This window comes from Rhinopithecus bieti, unplaced genomic scaffold (genome assembly GCF_001698545.2).
Source record: "Rhinopithecus bieti isolate Rb0 unplaced genomic scaffold, ASM169854v2 scaffold_4553, whole genome shotgun sequence".
NCBI classification, from domain to species: domain Eukaryota; kingdom Metazoa; phylum Chordata; class Mammalia; order Primates; family Cercopithecidae; genus Rhinopithecus; species Rhinopithecus bieti.
Window position 1 is genome coordinate 4,414,134 of NW_016804694.1, and position 18,495 is coordinate 4,432,628.

The 18,495-nt window shown below is 40.9% G+C and overlaps 1 protein-coding gene and 1 pseudogene across 1 annotated transcript in view; one reads left to right on the forward strand and one right to left on the reverse strand.

Annotated features, from left to right (window-relative positions):
- KIF6 (kinesin family member 6) overlaps positions 1-18,495 on the reverse strand; it is a 381,950-nt gene that overhangs the window by 186,293 nt on the left and 177,162 nt on the right. The window contains 3 exon segments of the mRNA XM_017870163.1: positions 2,764-2,982; positions 7,258-7,408; positions 8,303-8,385. Of these exon segments, the coding sequence (XP_017725652.1) occupies positions 2,764-2,982; positions 7,258-7,408; positions 8,303-8,385 (453 nt within the window).
- LOC108528294 (transcription factor E2F4 pseudogene) lies at positions 13,224-17,238 on the forward strand (annotated as a pseudogene).

Sequence of the window (18,495 nt, forward strand, 5' to 3'; positions counted from 1 at the left end):
AAAAAAAAAAAAAAAAAAAAAAAAAAATCCCTAATCAATCCCTCCCCCAAATGGTGAGATCATTATCATTCCATTTGTAAGCCTACCTCTGTTTAAAGTTATTGGTAGAACTATATCCAAGGACAGCAAAAACAACTCAAAAACCCTTTCAAATAGAAGGCTCTTCTCCAAAACTTTAACCTCATTTGTATTAGGACTTTACAAAAAATTTCCATTCTTTTTTCAGTGATTTTCTATTCAAGTAAACTTTATTCATTCTCCAAACAAAACTCTAGTCTGTCTCAATAGCAATATCAAGGGAGGAAAAGAGTTACTGAAAGTCTTGACTATAATTATAAGGAGGGAGAGTGATTATAAGATGCTGTGGGGAAGAAGAATTATGAGAAGGGAGATGGTGTGGGCAAGAAGACATAGAAATAGAAAAGGCCTGGCACACAACAAGGGGCTGGGCAGTGATATCTGAGACCATTTATGCATGGGTACAATAGTGTGTGTCTTTGGAAAAGGCCAGTAAACAGAGGTCCCCTTCTATCATAAGCCATGAGGTTCTAACATGAGTACCGATTTTATTTCAGCAGACATGCCAATCCCATGCTCTCTATAACCAACAATGTCAATTGGGGAAATTGTGGGGCCAGGGAAGGCACTCACTGTTCCTTGTCTCCATGAAAAGCCTCACCAGCCACCCAGACACCTGGGGGCCAATCCTCACCCTTAACCCCCAACATCCAATCTGCCATGGGTCCCTGTCCGCTCGACCTCATAAATGCTTCTGATGCCCCTGCCTCTCTCTTGTCATCTCTGTCCTTTGGCCTGGACTGCTGCCATAGCCTCCTAACTGGTCATGCAGTTTTAGTGTCCTCTGTCAGTCCTTTCTGCCCATGTCAATCAACCTGTTTTCCCAGCCTTTCACTCCCCAGATCCTAACCACACCTGGCTTTTGTACTTCCTAAAATGCTCCTTTCCACCACAATGGCCTGGAAAGCTATCCATGGCATTGATTCTCTCTGCTTGCAATATTCCTTCTAGCCACATTTCTACCTTCACCCCACTTTTGGGATTTTTCTGGTCTTAACTGGAGGTTGGGTTCCTAGTATGTGCTTTCTCAGTAACACAGACGTGTACTTCTGTAATCGGTTGTTCAGTGGCTCTCTTCCCTGTCAATCTGTACATACTGAGGTCAGAGGTTGTATTTGTCCATGTATGTTTTCCTCTGTAATATGGAATAAAACAAGAACTTATAGGATAAAGATTAAATGAGTTAATCCAGGAAGAGAACTTAGAATAGTACCTGATGTATATAAGGACTGTGTAAGCTGTGGCCATAATAATACTAATTAGCACTATGCCTAAAACAAAGGATGTGCTCTATAAATGTTTGTTGAATAAAAGAGGAATGAATAAATGAATAAATCATTGAATTCAGCAATCCAGATGGCCCCCTTTTCCCAACCAGCAAAGATGTATAGAAAACTATCACAGGGAGGAATTATGGATCTTCATTGTCTACTGCCATCATGATAAATGGTAAAAACAGCATGCTTGGTTTCCTGGGATTTTGAGTTCATTCTATTGTGTTGCTGAAAAAATATTCAAAGCAAGGAGATATGGAATTAAGAGGTAAAGATTTGTAATGTTACAAAATATATTTCCATGCTTCTCAATCTTGTCTTAACTAAAATATGTGCTTCTTAGTGAGCACCATACTGCTTAATTATTCCCAGGCTGAATCCTTCAGAAAACCATGCGTGTCAGGTAGTCCATTCCAACACATGTGTATCCAAAAAATTTCAACTTATGTTATCAAAAAGGGAAGGGCTTTACCCATTTGTTCTAGGACATTCCATAGGTCTGGTTCCTCAATGTCTTTAAGGGAAAGGCATCAGTCACCTGAGTGCACATCATGCTCTGCTGGCCTAATAGAAACATACGCAAATGAACTTCGGCTCCCAGCACAGTCTGTAGCAGCAGGACACTGACACACCTTTCAAAAGCTGGAAACAGGAAAGGTGCCTCTGAGTTGGCCCAACCCTGCCAAATGCTATTATCTGACACATTTTTATTAATTTATTGTCATTTAAGGATGTGGTAATATTATTATCATCATTATTATTTTTGAGACAGAGCCTCACTCTGTCGCCCAGGCAGGAGTGCAGTGGCCTGATCTTGGCTCACTGCAACCTCCACTTCCTGGGTTCAAGCCATTCTCCTGCCTCAGCCTCCTGAGTAGCTGGGACTACAGGTACACGCCACCATGCCTGGCTAATTTTTGTATTTTTTAGTAGAGATGGGGGTTTCACCATATTGGCCAGGCTGGTGTTGAACTTCTGACCTCACGATCTGCCTGCCTTGGCCTCCCAAAATGTTGGGATTACAGGCATGAGCCACCGTGCCCAGCCCGGTAATATTTTTAGATAGTTTTCCTGCAGATAGTTCATCTGAATTTAGAAATAAACACTGTATCATCATCATATCAGCAATATTGGATCTTATTTGTTCCCTTTCTCTAAAGTTAACTTTTTTACTGTTATCCTGAACCCATCTATTCTACCACTGAATTCTGTGAAAATTCATACTGGGTTCCTCTCAGTTCAGTCATCAGTTTGGGCAACTGGTATTTAATTTAAGATAATTGATAGTTATAAAAAATAATTATAACAAATAAATTGTGTGAGCCTTCATCCTGACACATTTAAAACTAAAGGGTGCTACATTGAAATCCATTACAGACAATGAGAAATATTGGAAATTTAGTCAACTGACCTGTTTTCTTGTGGAGCAAACTAGATCTGTTCCCCAAAGTGCTGAAGTCCTGGGCCTGTGAGGGAGCTGAGGATAGTCGCATCCTTTGACCTTCTTCTGGGTTTCCCAGGGGGAAGGGTGGGCTCTGGGAGTGTCTGAATTCACGTCTATCCATGCCAGCCAAGTGGAGAGCCTCCTGAGCTTTCTTCTTTTCTTTTTTTAACATGTTGACCAGGATATCTGAAACTTGACTTAAGGATTGAATGACTGATGCTAGCTTATAGTAATCAAAACACAAATGTCCTAAGTGTCATTAATGTCCCTAACATTTGCTATTTATCATGTGGTAAAGACTGACTGAAGGAAGGCTTCAACTTCCTGAAGCCCCATATATAGTTACGGACAATTTAGGGGACATTCTTTCAATATAGCACCATTATATGAAAAATTAGCAAACCCAAGGTCTTTAAAATGTTCTGAGTGTAAACCAGGTACGTCTTCACAATCTCATGAAAGCACTTATAAAAAGTCAAATGAAGGCTGAATAGTAGTAGACAATAGGCTATGTATACATCTTCCCAGATAAAAGATGAATTTACTTACATAGCCTATGTATACGTATCAGCCCCCTGGTTGAGCACGCACCTGCTCAGGAGGCAGCAGAAGAGCTGAGCGGGAGAATGGCGAAACCCACCCAGCTGGCAGATCAGCTGTCTTCATCCTGGTGGCCAGTGTAGTGACAAAGATGCAGCCAGAGCGCCCCAAGCCCAACACATGCTTATGTAGAGTACATTTAGATGGGGGCTTTTTAAGCCACTAATGTTTGGTCTCAAATGGAACTGAAAAGCAGCAAATTATTAGCATAGACATATCATTTTAAAATGCACCTTTTGTGGGCCATTGAGATATGCCAGGACCATTGATGATAAAGGATAAAACCACTCCCCTCTACCCCACTTCACTGTTCATTCTGGGTTCAAGATGCCTAGAACTCTAAGAGATTTTTGTCCAATCCACTAAACGGAAAGACTATAACCCCTATTGAGAATCTCAGAACTCTAACTGCATATGGGGTAAGATGAATTCAATGCCTTTGCATTGCTAGAGAAGACTCATTAAAATGGGAGTCTAAATGTGGTCTGGTGTGGGAGACAGAGAGCACTGCTACTTAGGTATCCAGATGATATTTATTCTTGGACAAGCAGCACGAAGTCATATGACCTTCACCTTCCTCCTCAGCTTTAACTCCCAGTTGGTGATTTCTGGAAGCATAATCAGTTTTGCTCTCTCTCATGTGGCTTCCATTCCTTGCCCCAAAACAACAGGTACTTACCAAAAATGCTCACAGCTTCTTAGTGTCTAAGAATTAACACGACAGAGAAGAACAGGGCTCTGCCCCAACACGCTGCTCCTCTTTGTATGGAACTGATTACCAATGTCATCATACACTTCCATTGGTTCACACACTGTGATGGCAATATCCACTGACTCACTCATTCAGTGATATTTGTTGGAGCTTGTGCTATAGATGCCAGGCCCTGTTCTAGGCATCGGTATAGAGCAATGACAAGGCAGACTAGTTTCTTGCTCTCATGAGGCAGACATCCTACTGGGGAAAGAGGTCTCACACATGCATGCATGCGCACACACACACACACAATGTCAGAATGCCAGATACCTAATGTGAAGAAGGTCAAGGGTGACTGGGCAGCTGCTCTATATTGGGTGCTACAAAAGGCCTAAGAGTGACCTTTAAGGTAAGATCTGAGCCATAAGAAAAACCAGCCAGAGGAATAACATCTATGCAGAGGAGATGATGAAATCTCTAAAGAGAAACAGGCCCGGTAGTGGCTCCCGATGCTGCAGTCCTGTGATCCCACATCCTGCAATGCACAGGACAGCTCCCGAGATAAAGAATTATCCAGCCACAAATGTTGATAGTGCCAAGGCTGAGGAACCTCGTGTTAGAAGAACAACAAGAAAGTAACTGTGACTGAAACCTAGCACACGTGGGACGAGGCATGAGAAATGCGGTCCGTGGGGGAGGGGGTGGGGTGTGCGGGGCAAGATCCCCCAGGCCCTTGTAAACCAGCGCAAGGAGTTTGGTTTCATTCTCAGTATCATGGGAAGCCCCTTGAAGATTTGAATCAGAATAATGATGCGTTCTGACATACATTTCATAAAGATCACAATACGAATCTATCTTCTGTGCTGGCTTCCTTCTTCTCACCTTTCCCCTGTCTTCTTGTCCTCCCCATTCCCATTTATGGGAATGGCCTTTGTGCCAAGCACTTTGCTGGGTCATGAATCCCCCTGTCATATATTTTGTGAAGGGGTGTGTGAACTTTATTCAAGCTGAGGATGTCACCGACAGGACATCACTTTCACTCTCTTTCCAAAAAGATCTGATGTTGTTCGCAGTCATTTGGGGTGCATTACTGTCTTTCATAAACTCAATTATAAACACTTTTTTTATTTCCTGGAAGCCATATCTTTCCCATTTGTTGTGTCACAGTCTTAGCCTTCTGTGTTCTACAAAGAAAGATATGAAAACATCCACCAACCCGACTCTGAGGAACTATGAGATTTCAGGAGGCTTTCTTGGTTGTTGGTGTTTGATAAGCACAGCTTTGAGAGGATTAAATCTTAGCTGCTATTATTCCTTCTTCTGAGCTTACTCATTGTCTTCATAGTCATAACTCGAATTACATCACACTCTGCAGTGCTCAGAGCATTTATGGGCTTTTCTCAGCAGGTCTTATGGTCCTGCTCCTGAAGAATAGAAAGCAACGTCACTGAGTAGGTACAGAGCTAATAAACGAAGAGCTAGGATTTCAATCCAGGTATGAATTGAAGTACAGTATTCTTTCCACTCTGACTCCCATACACAATCATTTTGAATAAGAGTCTCAGATGGAGGGAGCCCTGTTTGAATTGCTGACAGTCAGTAAAGAAGCTAGGGTAGCCTCACATGAACGGCGATGCCTGGATTCACCACAGTGAAGGAGGGGAGGTGATGGATATCTCTCTTTCACTCTCTTTTTAAAATAAACATACAGGAACAAGCTTGGACTGTTCTCTCTCTGTCATATCTCATTTCATCCCTCCTATATGCACAGATATTCATAAGCCCAGAAGGGGATTAAGAAGTTGGTAGGAGTATTTAAAGGAGAAGATCCTAGACTAGGATCAAGGCCAGGAAAAGAAACAGAGCTCATGCTGGGGCTGGGGCCAGGACTGAGGTCCAGGCTGAGACCATGCCTGGAGATGGATGGTGTAAGAGGAAGGAAAAGGAATGCGAGGGTGACAACACCGTGGGCAGCACTGATGGACGAAGGCTTGTGTGTGCGTGCCAGGGGGATTCTCAGCTGAACCTACTGTTCCCTGGTCAGCTAAAACTCACTTGAATCTGACACGCAGGGTCTGCTAATACTCAAGAAAAATTAAAGACCGAAGTTAATCAGGCAACATGCCTACCTCCCATTTAGTTTGTTCTTACCTCTTTGTTACTGGGTTTCCTTTATGTAGACTATTTTCATGCATTTTGCATAAATAGCTGAAGCTAAAGTATCTTTTAGTAATTTTAAAAAATGAACAAAAATATCTGTTTATAAAGAACTGACCGAAAGGATTTCTTGTGCATGTTTAAATTCTGCAAACGTAATGAAAATGTCAAATCTTTTTACAAGAAGCTTGAAAGATAAAATAAGAAACAATACTGAAGAAATATCTGGGAAGCCCGAGGTCCACCCAGCCCCACAGGGCTCCTTAGAAGTAACCACTTTGTCTACAACTGGAGGCAACACATGCTCCCATGGGCTACTATCACTTTCAGCACCCAAGATACACTGCCTCCTGGAGCCAATAAGAATTCTATCTTATTTGGTACTGATCAGTTTAGCTAAAAAAAAAGAATTCTATCTTGAACACTCATCTATACTCACTTCCAAATTTGGGAACATTTGTAAGTGGAACTCAAAGCAGTAGATCTGGCTTTTAAATAAAAAGTTACATTTAAATCAATCTCTGCTCTTCATAAGCTAAATACCATTTGTCATTTTTCAGCCATCATTTGAGTTTCACCCACGCACCAGCCACAAATTCTGGGCCATGGTGAGGCTGTGGTCAGCCTGGTGTCCGGTCAGCTCGCTAAAGATAACCAGCTAACTTACTGGCTCAGGGCTAAAACAAAAGAACACAACAGAGGAGCCAAAATATGTATTTTAAAAAATTAATGTTAAAAGATGGTGTAAAAGGCTCATACTTTGAAATAAATTGAAATGTCCCCTGCAAGAGTAACTATATCAGGATAAAAACAAATGCATCTTCTTCTTTTATAGAAACTCTTTTTCACTAGTTGAAATACTTTGAAGGGACCTTTGACTTCTCAATGGAAAGAAGCAATGTGAAATGGAAGCTGGGTGGGGAGCTCAGCCACGTGGCTCAGGAAAGACAGCTGTTTACCCCTTTCAAACCAGGAGAGAGGAAGTTTCTTCATCACTTCAGAAAGGATACTGATTTCATTATCTCTCTGTTTTAGAATATCTCGTAGCTTTCTATATTCTTCCTCTTTTAATGGTTCTTGACAGTCTTGGTCTTTGCTTTCAGAGGAGACTGTATTGGAGACTGTATTGTTTCCAAAGATCTTCTTGTCATTCAATAGTTTCTGCAAGATAAAATCAGAGCTTAGTATCCATATCTCTAGTCCAAATTTCTTTGTTTCTTTGACTCTTTTTCCTTTAACAATTCCCTGCACACATCAGGCATGTGTGACCTGCATGATGCAGGTGTGTTGTCTTTGTGAGGCAGTTGCTTTTTTGGCTTGGCATGTTTTCTCCCTTCTACCTGCCTTCTTTCCCTCTTCCTTCCTCATGCCCCTCTCCCCTATCTTATCTCTTCTTCCCTAAATTGGGAAATGCTTGCTCAACATTATCTCCTCTTGGACTCCTTTCCCTTTCTCTATACATCATTCCACTTAATTCACACTTTTATTCTAGTACTTATCATGTATTGTGATTATTCTTTACAACATCTGTCATCCCCATGACTTGCTTATTAAACTTTGCCTTATCTGTACCTGGCCCTTAGTAACTCACAGCAAATGTTTACTATCTTAATGAAGTATGCAAAAATACAAGCAAGCTAAAAGTAAAAGTGATTATATTCCCAGCTCCTCATCACGAAAATTGAAACCTAAGGCAGAGAAGAACTGAAATATCATATGGCTATATCAAATTGCTGAAAAAATGCAGAATGCAATTCTCTTGATATAGTTTGAAAAGAATTTTTTTTAAAAAAAAAAAATGAAACTACTCTGTGTAGAAGGTAGATATTCCTGGCAAAAGAATTAGAAGTCCATGTCCTGAGTTTATTTATTGGCAAGTAAGATACAATCGCTGAAGAAACTCAGCGATAGCCATACTATTGGTTCAAAGGTTATACCATTTTCTGGACATGCAATGCTGGATCCTAACCTTCCAAGAATTGGTCAATAGAAAAGCTTTTGTGCAGCTTGAACATGGCTGCAAATGGCTTCTATTGGGGAAACATTGAAGTTTACCTTTAAATGATGAAAACAGTGATGAACTTTACGCATATCCGCGCCAACCTCTAATCTACTCTCTGGATCCTGGTCTTCCAAAAGGATGTTATTAGTTTTCCAGCCTAAAATACATAATGTATGAGAAGCAACTGTGAGCTAGAAGTTTTAGAAATTCTAATGGCAGTATCTAGTTAGTTAACATTTAAAGTACAGGATATTGTTCCTACCTCTTTACAGAAGTACAGATTTGACTATACAAATTAAGGGAAAAGAAACATTGACAAAGTGAAATTTGTAGTGAAGCAATTACTTGACTAATGTCCAGTGAATTTTCTTATGAAGCTTTCAATACAGAAATCATTTGACTTCTACAGCCCATCCATTCTAGCCACTCTGAATTTCTATGCCCCTGTGCCTGGCTGCTGCATTGCTAGAAAAAGTAACGAGAATGTATTTTAAATTAATTTCACTAAAAACTCATGCAACTCAGCCTCAGCTGGCACCTCAGTGATGCCCCACCATCTTTTTAATCATTCCAGGTGATCTTCTGTTCTTCACAGTGCCTATTCCGAATCTTTGTACAGCCCCTACACCTACCACTACTCTCACTCACTGTCAATAAAGTCACTTCTCACCAGATGGAGAAAGTCATACAGACTCCTTTGTTTCCTCGTCCTTCGCCTCGGAGTATCTCTGCCTCACTGCTCAGGCCCTCTTCCTGCTTTTACAGATTCTGGATGATATTCTTCCTCTTTCCCAAGGCCAGTCTCTACCCTGGGCTCTCTCTCTGCTTCTTCCAGGGCTTATCTTGTTAATTACCTCTTTTCCCTTAATCATCTCTTCATCTCCTCTCTATACCAACTCTTTCCTCTCTGCTTACAATCATTTTGTTTTTCCTATCCTAAAACAAAACAAAATAGAAAACAAAACACCTCCTTTTGGAGGGGCCATCCAACCACTCTATTCTAAAGTCCTAGTTTGGCCGGGTACAGTGGCTCACACTTGTAATCCCAGCACTTCGGGAGGCCTAGGTGGGCAGATTACTTGAGGTCAGGAGTTCAAGACCAGCCTGGTCAACAGGGTGAAACCCCATCTCTTCTAAAAACACAAAAACTAGCCAGGCAAAGTGGCGACTGCCTGTAATCCCATCTACTTAGGAGGCTGAGGCAGGAGAATCACTTAAACCCAGGAGGCAGCGGTTGCAATGAGCCGAGACTATGCCACTGCACTCCAGCCTGGGCAAAAGAACAAGACCTTGACTCAAAAAAAAAAAAAAGTCCTACTCTATTTGTAGCACCGTGTGCCCATGTAGCATTCTAGTACTTTGTATCAGAGGGAAATTCTTGGCTCTTATTTATCTTTGTGCTTCCAGTCCCCCACATTAGGTTCTCAACACAAATATGTTCACGTTACTGAATTCACTGCCATGGACATGGTTCCCCTCTATGTTGAGATGGAACTCTTAATAAGGAAGGTGTAAGGATGACAATCAGTATCTATGATGCTTGGTATCATAATACAGCAGCAGCATATCTTTCTAGGACTATTATGAAAATATTTGCATACTTTCAGCATCTTTTAAAACTGTATATACACATTTCCCTTCTGCTGTTACTATCAGCCCACTCAGATAAAATGTAATGATTTCTATCATAGAACAGCCTTGGATTTCATTTTTACATCTTGTAATCTGTGACATGTGACAGCTATATATTTATAAGCATGAGACAATTTATACTGTTACTTTTAAGGAGTTTCTTTAGGTGAAGAGATACTTGTCATTTGCACTATTTGCTGATTGACACTGTGTTTCCTTTTAGATTAGAGCTTGAAACCACTAGATATACAGAGAGATTTATACCTGATACATTTTTTAAAAAATCATGTAAAGTATTACGAAAATACATATTTATGAACAAAATTCCAAACAATACAGATGTGAATAAATTAAAAGTAAAACTCCTCCCACTCCCCTGCCACCATCCCCCCCCAACTTTTCTTTTAATTTTGATACCTTGGGAAATCCACTGTTAACAGTTGAAATATATTATTCTTATTCTTAATGAAGCAGATACCTATATCTATATAGTCATTTATACTTTTTTTGTTTTTACAAAAATGAGATCACATTTTGAATAATGTTTTACAGAATTATATTTCTAAAGAATTTATGGCAGATGAGCTTCCCCATCAGTGCATACACAGTAGAGGTATTTCATTTCTAATGGCTATATAATATTCCATACTATGGATGTACTATTCCTCTCTTGATGGACACTGAGGTGACATATTCATACAGTTGCTACGTTCCTCTGTAACCCATGATGAGGCCTTGATCTACAATTCTGACTTAATGAGGCTTAAAAAATAGTAATGTTTAGCTACTTGTATTTTCCCTGAATACATACAGAAATTTTGAAATTTCAAAATTCACTGTGGGTTCTAGAATATACACTCATTCTCTGGAGTGAAAGCACTTTGTAATTTCCAGTGTCCATAAAATTTCTAGCAGACAATATTAAGTTGGAAGTAATGGTTAATCAGTTCTTTCTTCTTGCTTTTTAAAACAACTTCCGTATAGTTTAATCACAAGTATACATTCTAGGAAACTTTCTCTGAAGGAAGGCTGAAGTGGACTCCTAGCGCAGAAGAAAACTTCGTAAGATACAAGCCTGCTGATGAGCTGGACCACTCGTAGATTGCTCACGTGCACTAGGCTTTGGCTATTCCATCAAGGTTCCTGTTCCACACAGCAACAGTGTAGGACACAAGGAGGATCAGGGACATAATCCAAAGACATAGGCAAGAACTTCTGCCTAAGTAGAAGGACTGATCGCCTCACTCTTTCTGGGACTCGATTAGTCTAGTACATAACTAAGAATGAAGATCAGCCTTTTGACATACTGTTTTGCTTTCAGCACTTGAGAACACAGAGATAAGAAACATGCCTGGTCTTTCTGTCATACATTTGATTTACTGTTGGGTTTATTTTCTTATCAAGCAAGGACTTGGTCTAATAATTAAAATGCAGAAAAGTGCTTAATTCAGATGTTTTTGTTGTACTCCTCTAGCAGTTGAGAGTGAACAAATGACCCAAAATTCCCCACATTTTCCTATCTACCAAAATAGTTTCCAAGTTTATACCTAGTCCCTGCTCCCTCTGAGGGGTCTCCCAGCTGCCAGAACTCTGCTGAACAGTGGAAAACTGTTTACAGAAAAGGCTCACTAAGAAGGTCAAGTGAGTACAATAAAGTCTTTTTTAGGACAAGCCCAAGTCAACAAGAACTTTCCTTATTCTCTACTTACACTAGAAGAAAGAAGAAAAAAGAATCCTAAGGGAAAGAGAAAACAAATGCACACCATTCAGTAACAAGAAATACTGTAATAATTTAAGTGTGTCTGAACACACAACCTTGCTGATGGTAGGTGATGGTCTGATGTTTGGTGACTATACAGATCTCAGCCGAACTGACTGCTAATGAAATACCTCTGACAGCCTGTGTCCTGGTTCAGCGACTCCATCATATTAGAAATTTTGATATCTGGCCACATAATCAGAACTGACCACATTTTCTAATATGTGCTTTACCCTCTTGAGGCCACTGCACTCACCTCTCAGCTCTTCATATTCCTTGCCAAAAAAAAAAAAAAAAAAAAAAAAACCTCTCTCTGTGGCCATATTTCCATAAAAATTTAGGTTTAATAGTATGAATAAAAAGACAAAGCAAGCTTCTCATCATTAGTGACAGCCAATATTGAGCATGCACTAAATGCTGGACACTCTTCTGTGCTATTTACATATATCATTTCCTTAATTTTTACAACAACACTATATGATAGCTACTATTATTATCCCCATGTCATAGGTGAGGAAACTGAAGTACAGACATATTACATGGCTTGTCCAAGGTCACACAGCAAGCAAACAGGTAAAATCCAAGTTTTGAAGCACAATACTTACCATACTATAACAAAGTTACTCAGAGTATTTGAATACCATATTGGGTGATGGATTTCTAAAAGGGAGAACCCAGACCTGCAAGCATTCATTGAGGAGGCAAATAGGTGGACAAAGAAGCGGGAAATAACTGAAAAGCAGTTGCTTAGATCTTAGCACGGCCAAGGACCACCGTGACTTGTAACAGCAAAACAAGTTGGGAAGGAATCAAAATGTGCCATATCTGAAGATTAGTTAATTAATTTTGGCATAGCTATGTACATAGTTAAGCACCAATTTAAGTGATGGTGAAGTGGTGTACTTATTGACATTAAAAACACTCATACTATATATGGATAGCTTAATGATGAATCCCTCTGCAGGGATTCTGCAAGTACACTGTAACACACATAAGAAGACTGAGAGACAAAAAGGAAAGGCAGGAGGGAAGGGAGAGAGGAATGGAGGGAGGGGAGCAAATTAGCAGTCCTGAAATTTTTGACCAGCTAGTTGTCTTGGGCTCAAGAGCATTCATCATCTCCTCGTGAAAAAAGAGACCAACGACCCAAGCTAACCTCACTCTTCTTCAATATTTTTATGATTATGTTACGTTTAACTGTTTTTTAAAATAAATTCATCATTTATACATTGAGTCATTGAGTATGATTAAGATGTTCTCATTATTCTCGAATAATCTTTGTAAAAAAGAAATTATGAACATGTTCCTGTCAACAGTAGGTTCTAGAAATGGGCTAGAAACCATATCTCTATGGCACTGGCTGTGGGAAAGTTGGGAGAAAAGAAGAGCGGGATATTAGAAACAAGAGCAAACCTAACCCGGGGCATGGAAACACTGGCTGCTTCCAAATAACTGGGATAGCAACGGGAGGTGTGCCCCAGGAATGGGAGGGGAGCCTGGTGCTGTAACTGAGGCAAAGATAACAGAAGCATGCAGCAACACAGTGTTATTCTAGATAATTTACTATCAACAAGGCTCGGGGGATGAAAAGCAATGGGACTGCATCCTCTGACATAAAGCTGGAAATAGTGAGGGGGAAGAAAAATACCCCAGTTGGCGGGGCAGGGCTTCCCTGTGGTAGAACCATGGAAATTGGTATTCCAGAGCTGATGGTTCTTAGCTCAACTGTTTCCTCACTGATTTGGGGAGAGGATTTGACAGCTCATTCCAGAGAGCTAGAAAGGAGTTCTGATTTACAAAACTAGCTTGTATTAATTATACCAAATACATATCAAAATCTGCCTCACTGCTCTCAATCATTTTGCCACTTAAAGATGGCTCCGTTGAGGGTGACTTGTCTCTGACAGGGTTAAACATGGGGATACTGACAAACCAAAGCTACATATTACCTGAGCAAAGATCGGGAAAAGAATGGGAGATAGTGATAAAGATATAAAAGGATATAAAGGATTGTTTTCTATGGCTGAATAATACTCCATTGTATACATACACCACATTTTCTTCATCCATTCATCTGTTGATGGACACTTAGGCTGATTTCATATCTTGGCTGTTGTGAATAGCACTGCAATAAATATGGGAGTGCAGATATCTCTTCCATACACAAATTTCCTTTCTTTTGGATATATACCCAGTAGTGGGATTGCTGGATCGTACAGCAGTTCTAGTTTTAGTTTTTGGAGGAAACTCCATAGTGAAATCCTGTCATTTGCAACAACATATTTAGAAATGGAGGATATTATGTTAAGTGAAATAAGCCAGGCACAGAAAGACAAATGTCACATGTTGTCACTCACACGTGGGAGCTAAATAAAAAATTAACTCATAGAGCTAAAGAATAGAATAACAGTTTTCAGAGGCTTGGAAGAGTAATGGGGAGGGAGGGGACAAACAGAGGATGGTTAATGGGTACAAAAATATAATTAGAAGGAATAAGATCCAGTATTCAGTGGCACAATGGGGTGACTACAGTTAACAATAATTTATTATATATTTCAAAATAACTAAAAGAGTGGAATTGGAATGTTCCTAACACAAATAAATGATAAATGCTTGAGGCAATGGATATCCCAATTCCTCTGATTTGATTATTACACATTATATGTTTGTATCAAAATATCACGTGTCCCAAAAATATGTACAATATGTATCCATAATATTAAAAATTTAAAAAACTTTAGTAAGTATAAAAGGAAACTTGATAACTATTAACTTAAAGGTATAGATAACTAAATGAGAGAATAGCTACACAATAAAAAAATGGATTGTGGTAGCATAAGAAATACGGCAGAATGATTGGTTTCAATGATCTTCATTCATCAACCCTCTGTGGGTTAAAACTTTCTCATTTGTAAAATAATACCATCTTTACACTATAAGCTTTATGAAATCAGATAATGCAAGGAACAAAGAGAGGATACCGCCTGGCCTATTAAGGCTTTGCTATTCAACTGGACCAACTTTATAGGAATTGGCTGTGAGACTTTTGAAAATATAGAATTTTCGACTCCATCCCAGACCTCCTGAGTCAGAATCTACATTTAACAACATTCCCAGGTCATATGCATACAAACTAATGTTAAGAAGCATTGCAGTGAGGCAACTGGTTATTGAATGTTGACACAAGAACACATAAACATGTTTTCAGTTTGGAACACCAAACAAAGATGTAACTGCAAATGTTCTGCAAAGGAGGAACTAACATCCCTTGATAGTCAACCATGTCCTGAACACTGTGCTAGTGACTTTACACGTGTTTTCTTATTTAAGTGGAAAAAAAGCCCTTTAGGGACTATCATAGTCTGGTTCTCTTTATACCTGCCTTGTCCCAGTTATTTCATTTTTACATTCATTCAATATCCATTACAAAATGTCAGCACTTTCACATATATTTTGTTATTCATCTGTACCATAAGCCTATAAATTATTATCACTCTTTCACAGATGGGAATAGGAAAGCTAAGAGAAGTTCAGTAACTTACATATTGTCACTAAGGTAGGAAATTGAAACACTGAGATTTGAAAACAATTATTTTGACTCAAGAATCCCCACTCTTTGCATTCATACTACAAAGACTCAGTCAATTCAAAAAAGTGTTTTCCACATGCCATAATCTCTGACATACATTTGTATTTTCAATTTAGAATCTTCCTGTGAACTTTTAACCAGGAAAGATGCAAACAACATAGTTAATGAGAATATCAAATAAACATAATGAGATCATCAAATAAATAGTAAATGGTCTGCCATATTTTAAAAAAAGAGTTTTAACAGGCTGAAATGGTAGGGGCAAAGGATGGGCTTCTTTTGGGATGTGGCCCTTTAAAACATACAGTATTGAGATAGCAGGTAATGCACAAAAGGAAAGTTCAGATAACAATAAATTCACAATTATGATTAACTACATAACTACATAATCCACCAAAGACGTGAAAAGCTGAAGGCTGAGGTTGTGCCAATAGGACTACGACCAAAGGAAACTATACAAAAATTTTTCATGGTCATTAGTTTCATGTTTGCTTTTTCTGAGATTCTGCTGAAAGAATCAATCCCAATTGACTTAAAAGTAGTCACTTCAAGAGTTTTTCCTTTTACAGTTTCCTGGTCTGTGACAGGTATTATATACATTATATGCTCCCCTAGCCCTAACCAGTGAGTGAAAGACATGGACCCTTACATGCAAGGAATTGAGTTCAATGTCAGCAACTCTGTTGGAATGAGCTATTTTTAATAACAGTAGGGGGCCAGAAAGTTCACGGTTTTGGTGATGCAGAGGAAATTCCTATAGTTTTCCTTCTATAGGGTAAATTCATCTTAGTAATGCATATTTCCTTCCTCCACAAAAGCACAGTCATGTAGTACCTCAAATGTAGAAATGCACAACTTCTTGATACTTTCAGTGATTTGAAATAGCAAACGTGAAAAATCAAAATTAAAATCCAGACTGGTTTGCCTTTTTACTGGTGAAGATATGGCCTATTTATAGGCGCATGTACACAATCATGGCCAGGTACTTCTGTTTACAGAATTTCAAAAACTGTTTTGAAATAACTTTTAAATAAACTAAGACAACTTTAAAGACACTAAGGCATATTTTACAAGGTCCTTTAAATGCGATGATGAAGTGTTTTGAAAAGTTATACAATTGATTTTGTTTTTGTGGATCCAGATTTTCATATATCCAATTTACTTAAAGGCATATATATCTTATGACTAAACATTTTAACTTCAGTAGGTATTGACGGGCTCAGGAGTCTAGAACAAATGTAAATAAGAGACGAAAATAGCTGGCCTGGCTGAGGAGAAGCAGAGGCTGGGCCACAGGCAATGCTGCCCCCGGGGACCTTCAGTGGGATACGAGAAGTATTTGAGACTCTCACCACCAAACTCCCACCACTTCTGCAGGAGGCCAAGGACAGCGTGCTTGACCTCAAGCTGGCAGCTGACACCCTATCTGTGTGCCAGAAACCACAGGTTTACAGCATTACCAATGTATTGGAAGGCACAGGGCTAATGGAGTAAAAAATCCAAGAACAGCATCAGTGGAAAGGCATGGGGTCTGGCTGCAATAGGGCTGGAGATTGCAGACAAGCTGACTGAGCTCAAGGCAGAGATCAAGGCACTGCAGCAGCAGGAGCAAAAACTGGACCAGCACAAGGTGTGGGGGAAGCAGAACATCTGGAACATCATAGCTGCTTGGCCTATGTGACTCATGAGGACATTGGTAGAGGCTTTGCTGGAGACACCCTCCTGCCATACTGGCCATACAGACCCTGTCGGGTACCAGTCTACAGATGCCCATCCCAGAAGTCCCCAGTGGGCAACAGTATGAGATTCACCTGAATAGCCTGAGTGGCCCCTTCAAGGCTGGTGAACAAGGAGGTATGGAGCTCACCGCCTGTGGCTGTGCCTATGCCAACACCTTCCAGAGCCCACCTGCTGTCTCTAGCCCTCCATCTCTGCCCAAGCCTTCCCTGTTCCATCTCCAGGAAACTTCACATGCAAGTAGGACCCAGTTGACCACCCCTTACCTCTGACCCTGACAGCTCCAGAGCCCAGTGGTGAGCTGAGCTCACTCTCACTGGGCTGGCAGCATGAGACACTCGCCCCTTGCAGTCTTCTTCCCTGCTGGATAGCAGCAGCAGCAGCAGCAGCAATGATGCCAATGCATCAGAACCCAACCCCTCTATCTCCTTTGAACCCCTCAAGGCAGACCCTACAGGCATTCTGGAACTCCCCGAACAGTTGTCACTCTTGGATCTCACACGAGAACACATGAGCTCAGAGCTGCTAGAGGTGTTGATGTTCTCACAAGTATTCTCCCTCCTCCTCTATCTTTCTCCATCTGCCAAGACCATGGTTACACCTACAACCTGGATGAGTAAGGGTGTCTGTGACCTCTTTGATGTGTCTATTCTCAGCCTCTGACTGACAGGGACATGTCCTGTGTGGCTGGGACATAGACTGTCTGACCTAGAGGCTGCCTGGGGACCAACCCCCACCCCATCACTACACAGCCTGAGAGCCACAGACTCCTGACTTCCCCCAGCCGCCCTCACTGCACGGTTCTGGCCACAAATCCCACTCCTGCACCAGCACCTGTACTGTCTTAGAGAGCAGAGGAAAGCTCAGCCCCCTGCACCATGGAGCCAAAGTGTTTGCCTCTCCTTTTCTAGGGCTTTCCCCACCTCATGTCCTCCTGGAGTCCTCCCCAAGCCCAGTTTGGCTGACACCTAGTGGCACAGAACCTAGGACCCACATTCCACCTCCCAGGGCAGCTCGTCCAGCCCAATACCCTGCTCCAGCCATGCCCCTCCCCCTATACCCAGATGGCAGGGGAACTGGATGCTGGCCAGCATCACCCCAGCCTCTTTTGCTGCCCCCCATCCTCTGGCCTTATGGCTCCTCCTGGACCTCTTGTGTATGCCACTCTACTGGGCCCTCAGCCCCGTGTACCTGTAGTGGGTAAGAGTAGGGGTGGGGGAGGGTGCTAACAGAATGGAACAGAGGTCTCTAGCTAGGACTCTGGGTGGCTCAGTCCTCAGGGACTGAGGATTGGCCTAACCTCTCACTGTCCCATAGCCTCCCACTTATTTCCATTTATTCATTTACCTTTATTTAGAGTCATTTGCAGAGAGTTAGAAAGATTGACAGTAATGAGGATGGGTGCAGTGGCTCATACCTGTAATCCCAGCACTTTGGGAGGCCGAGGCAGGTGGATCATTTGAGGTCAGGAGTTCGAGACCAGCCTGGCCAACATGGTGAAACCCCGTCTCTACTAAAATACAAAATTA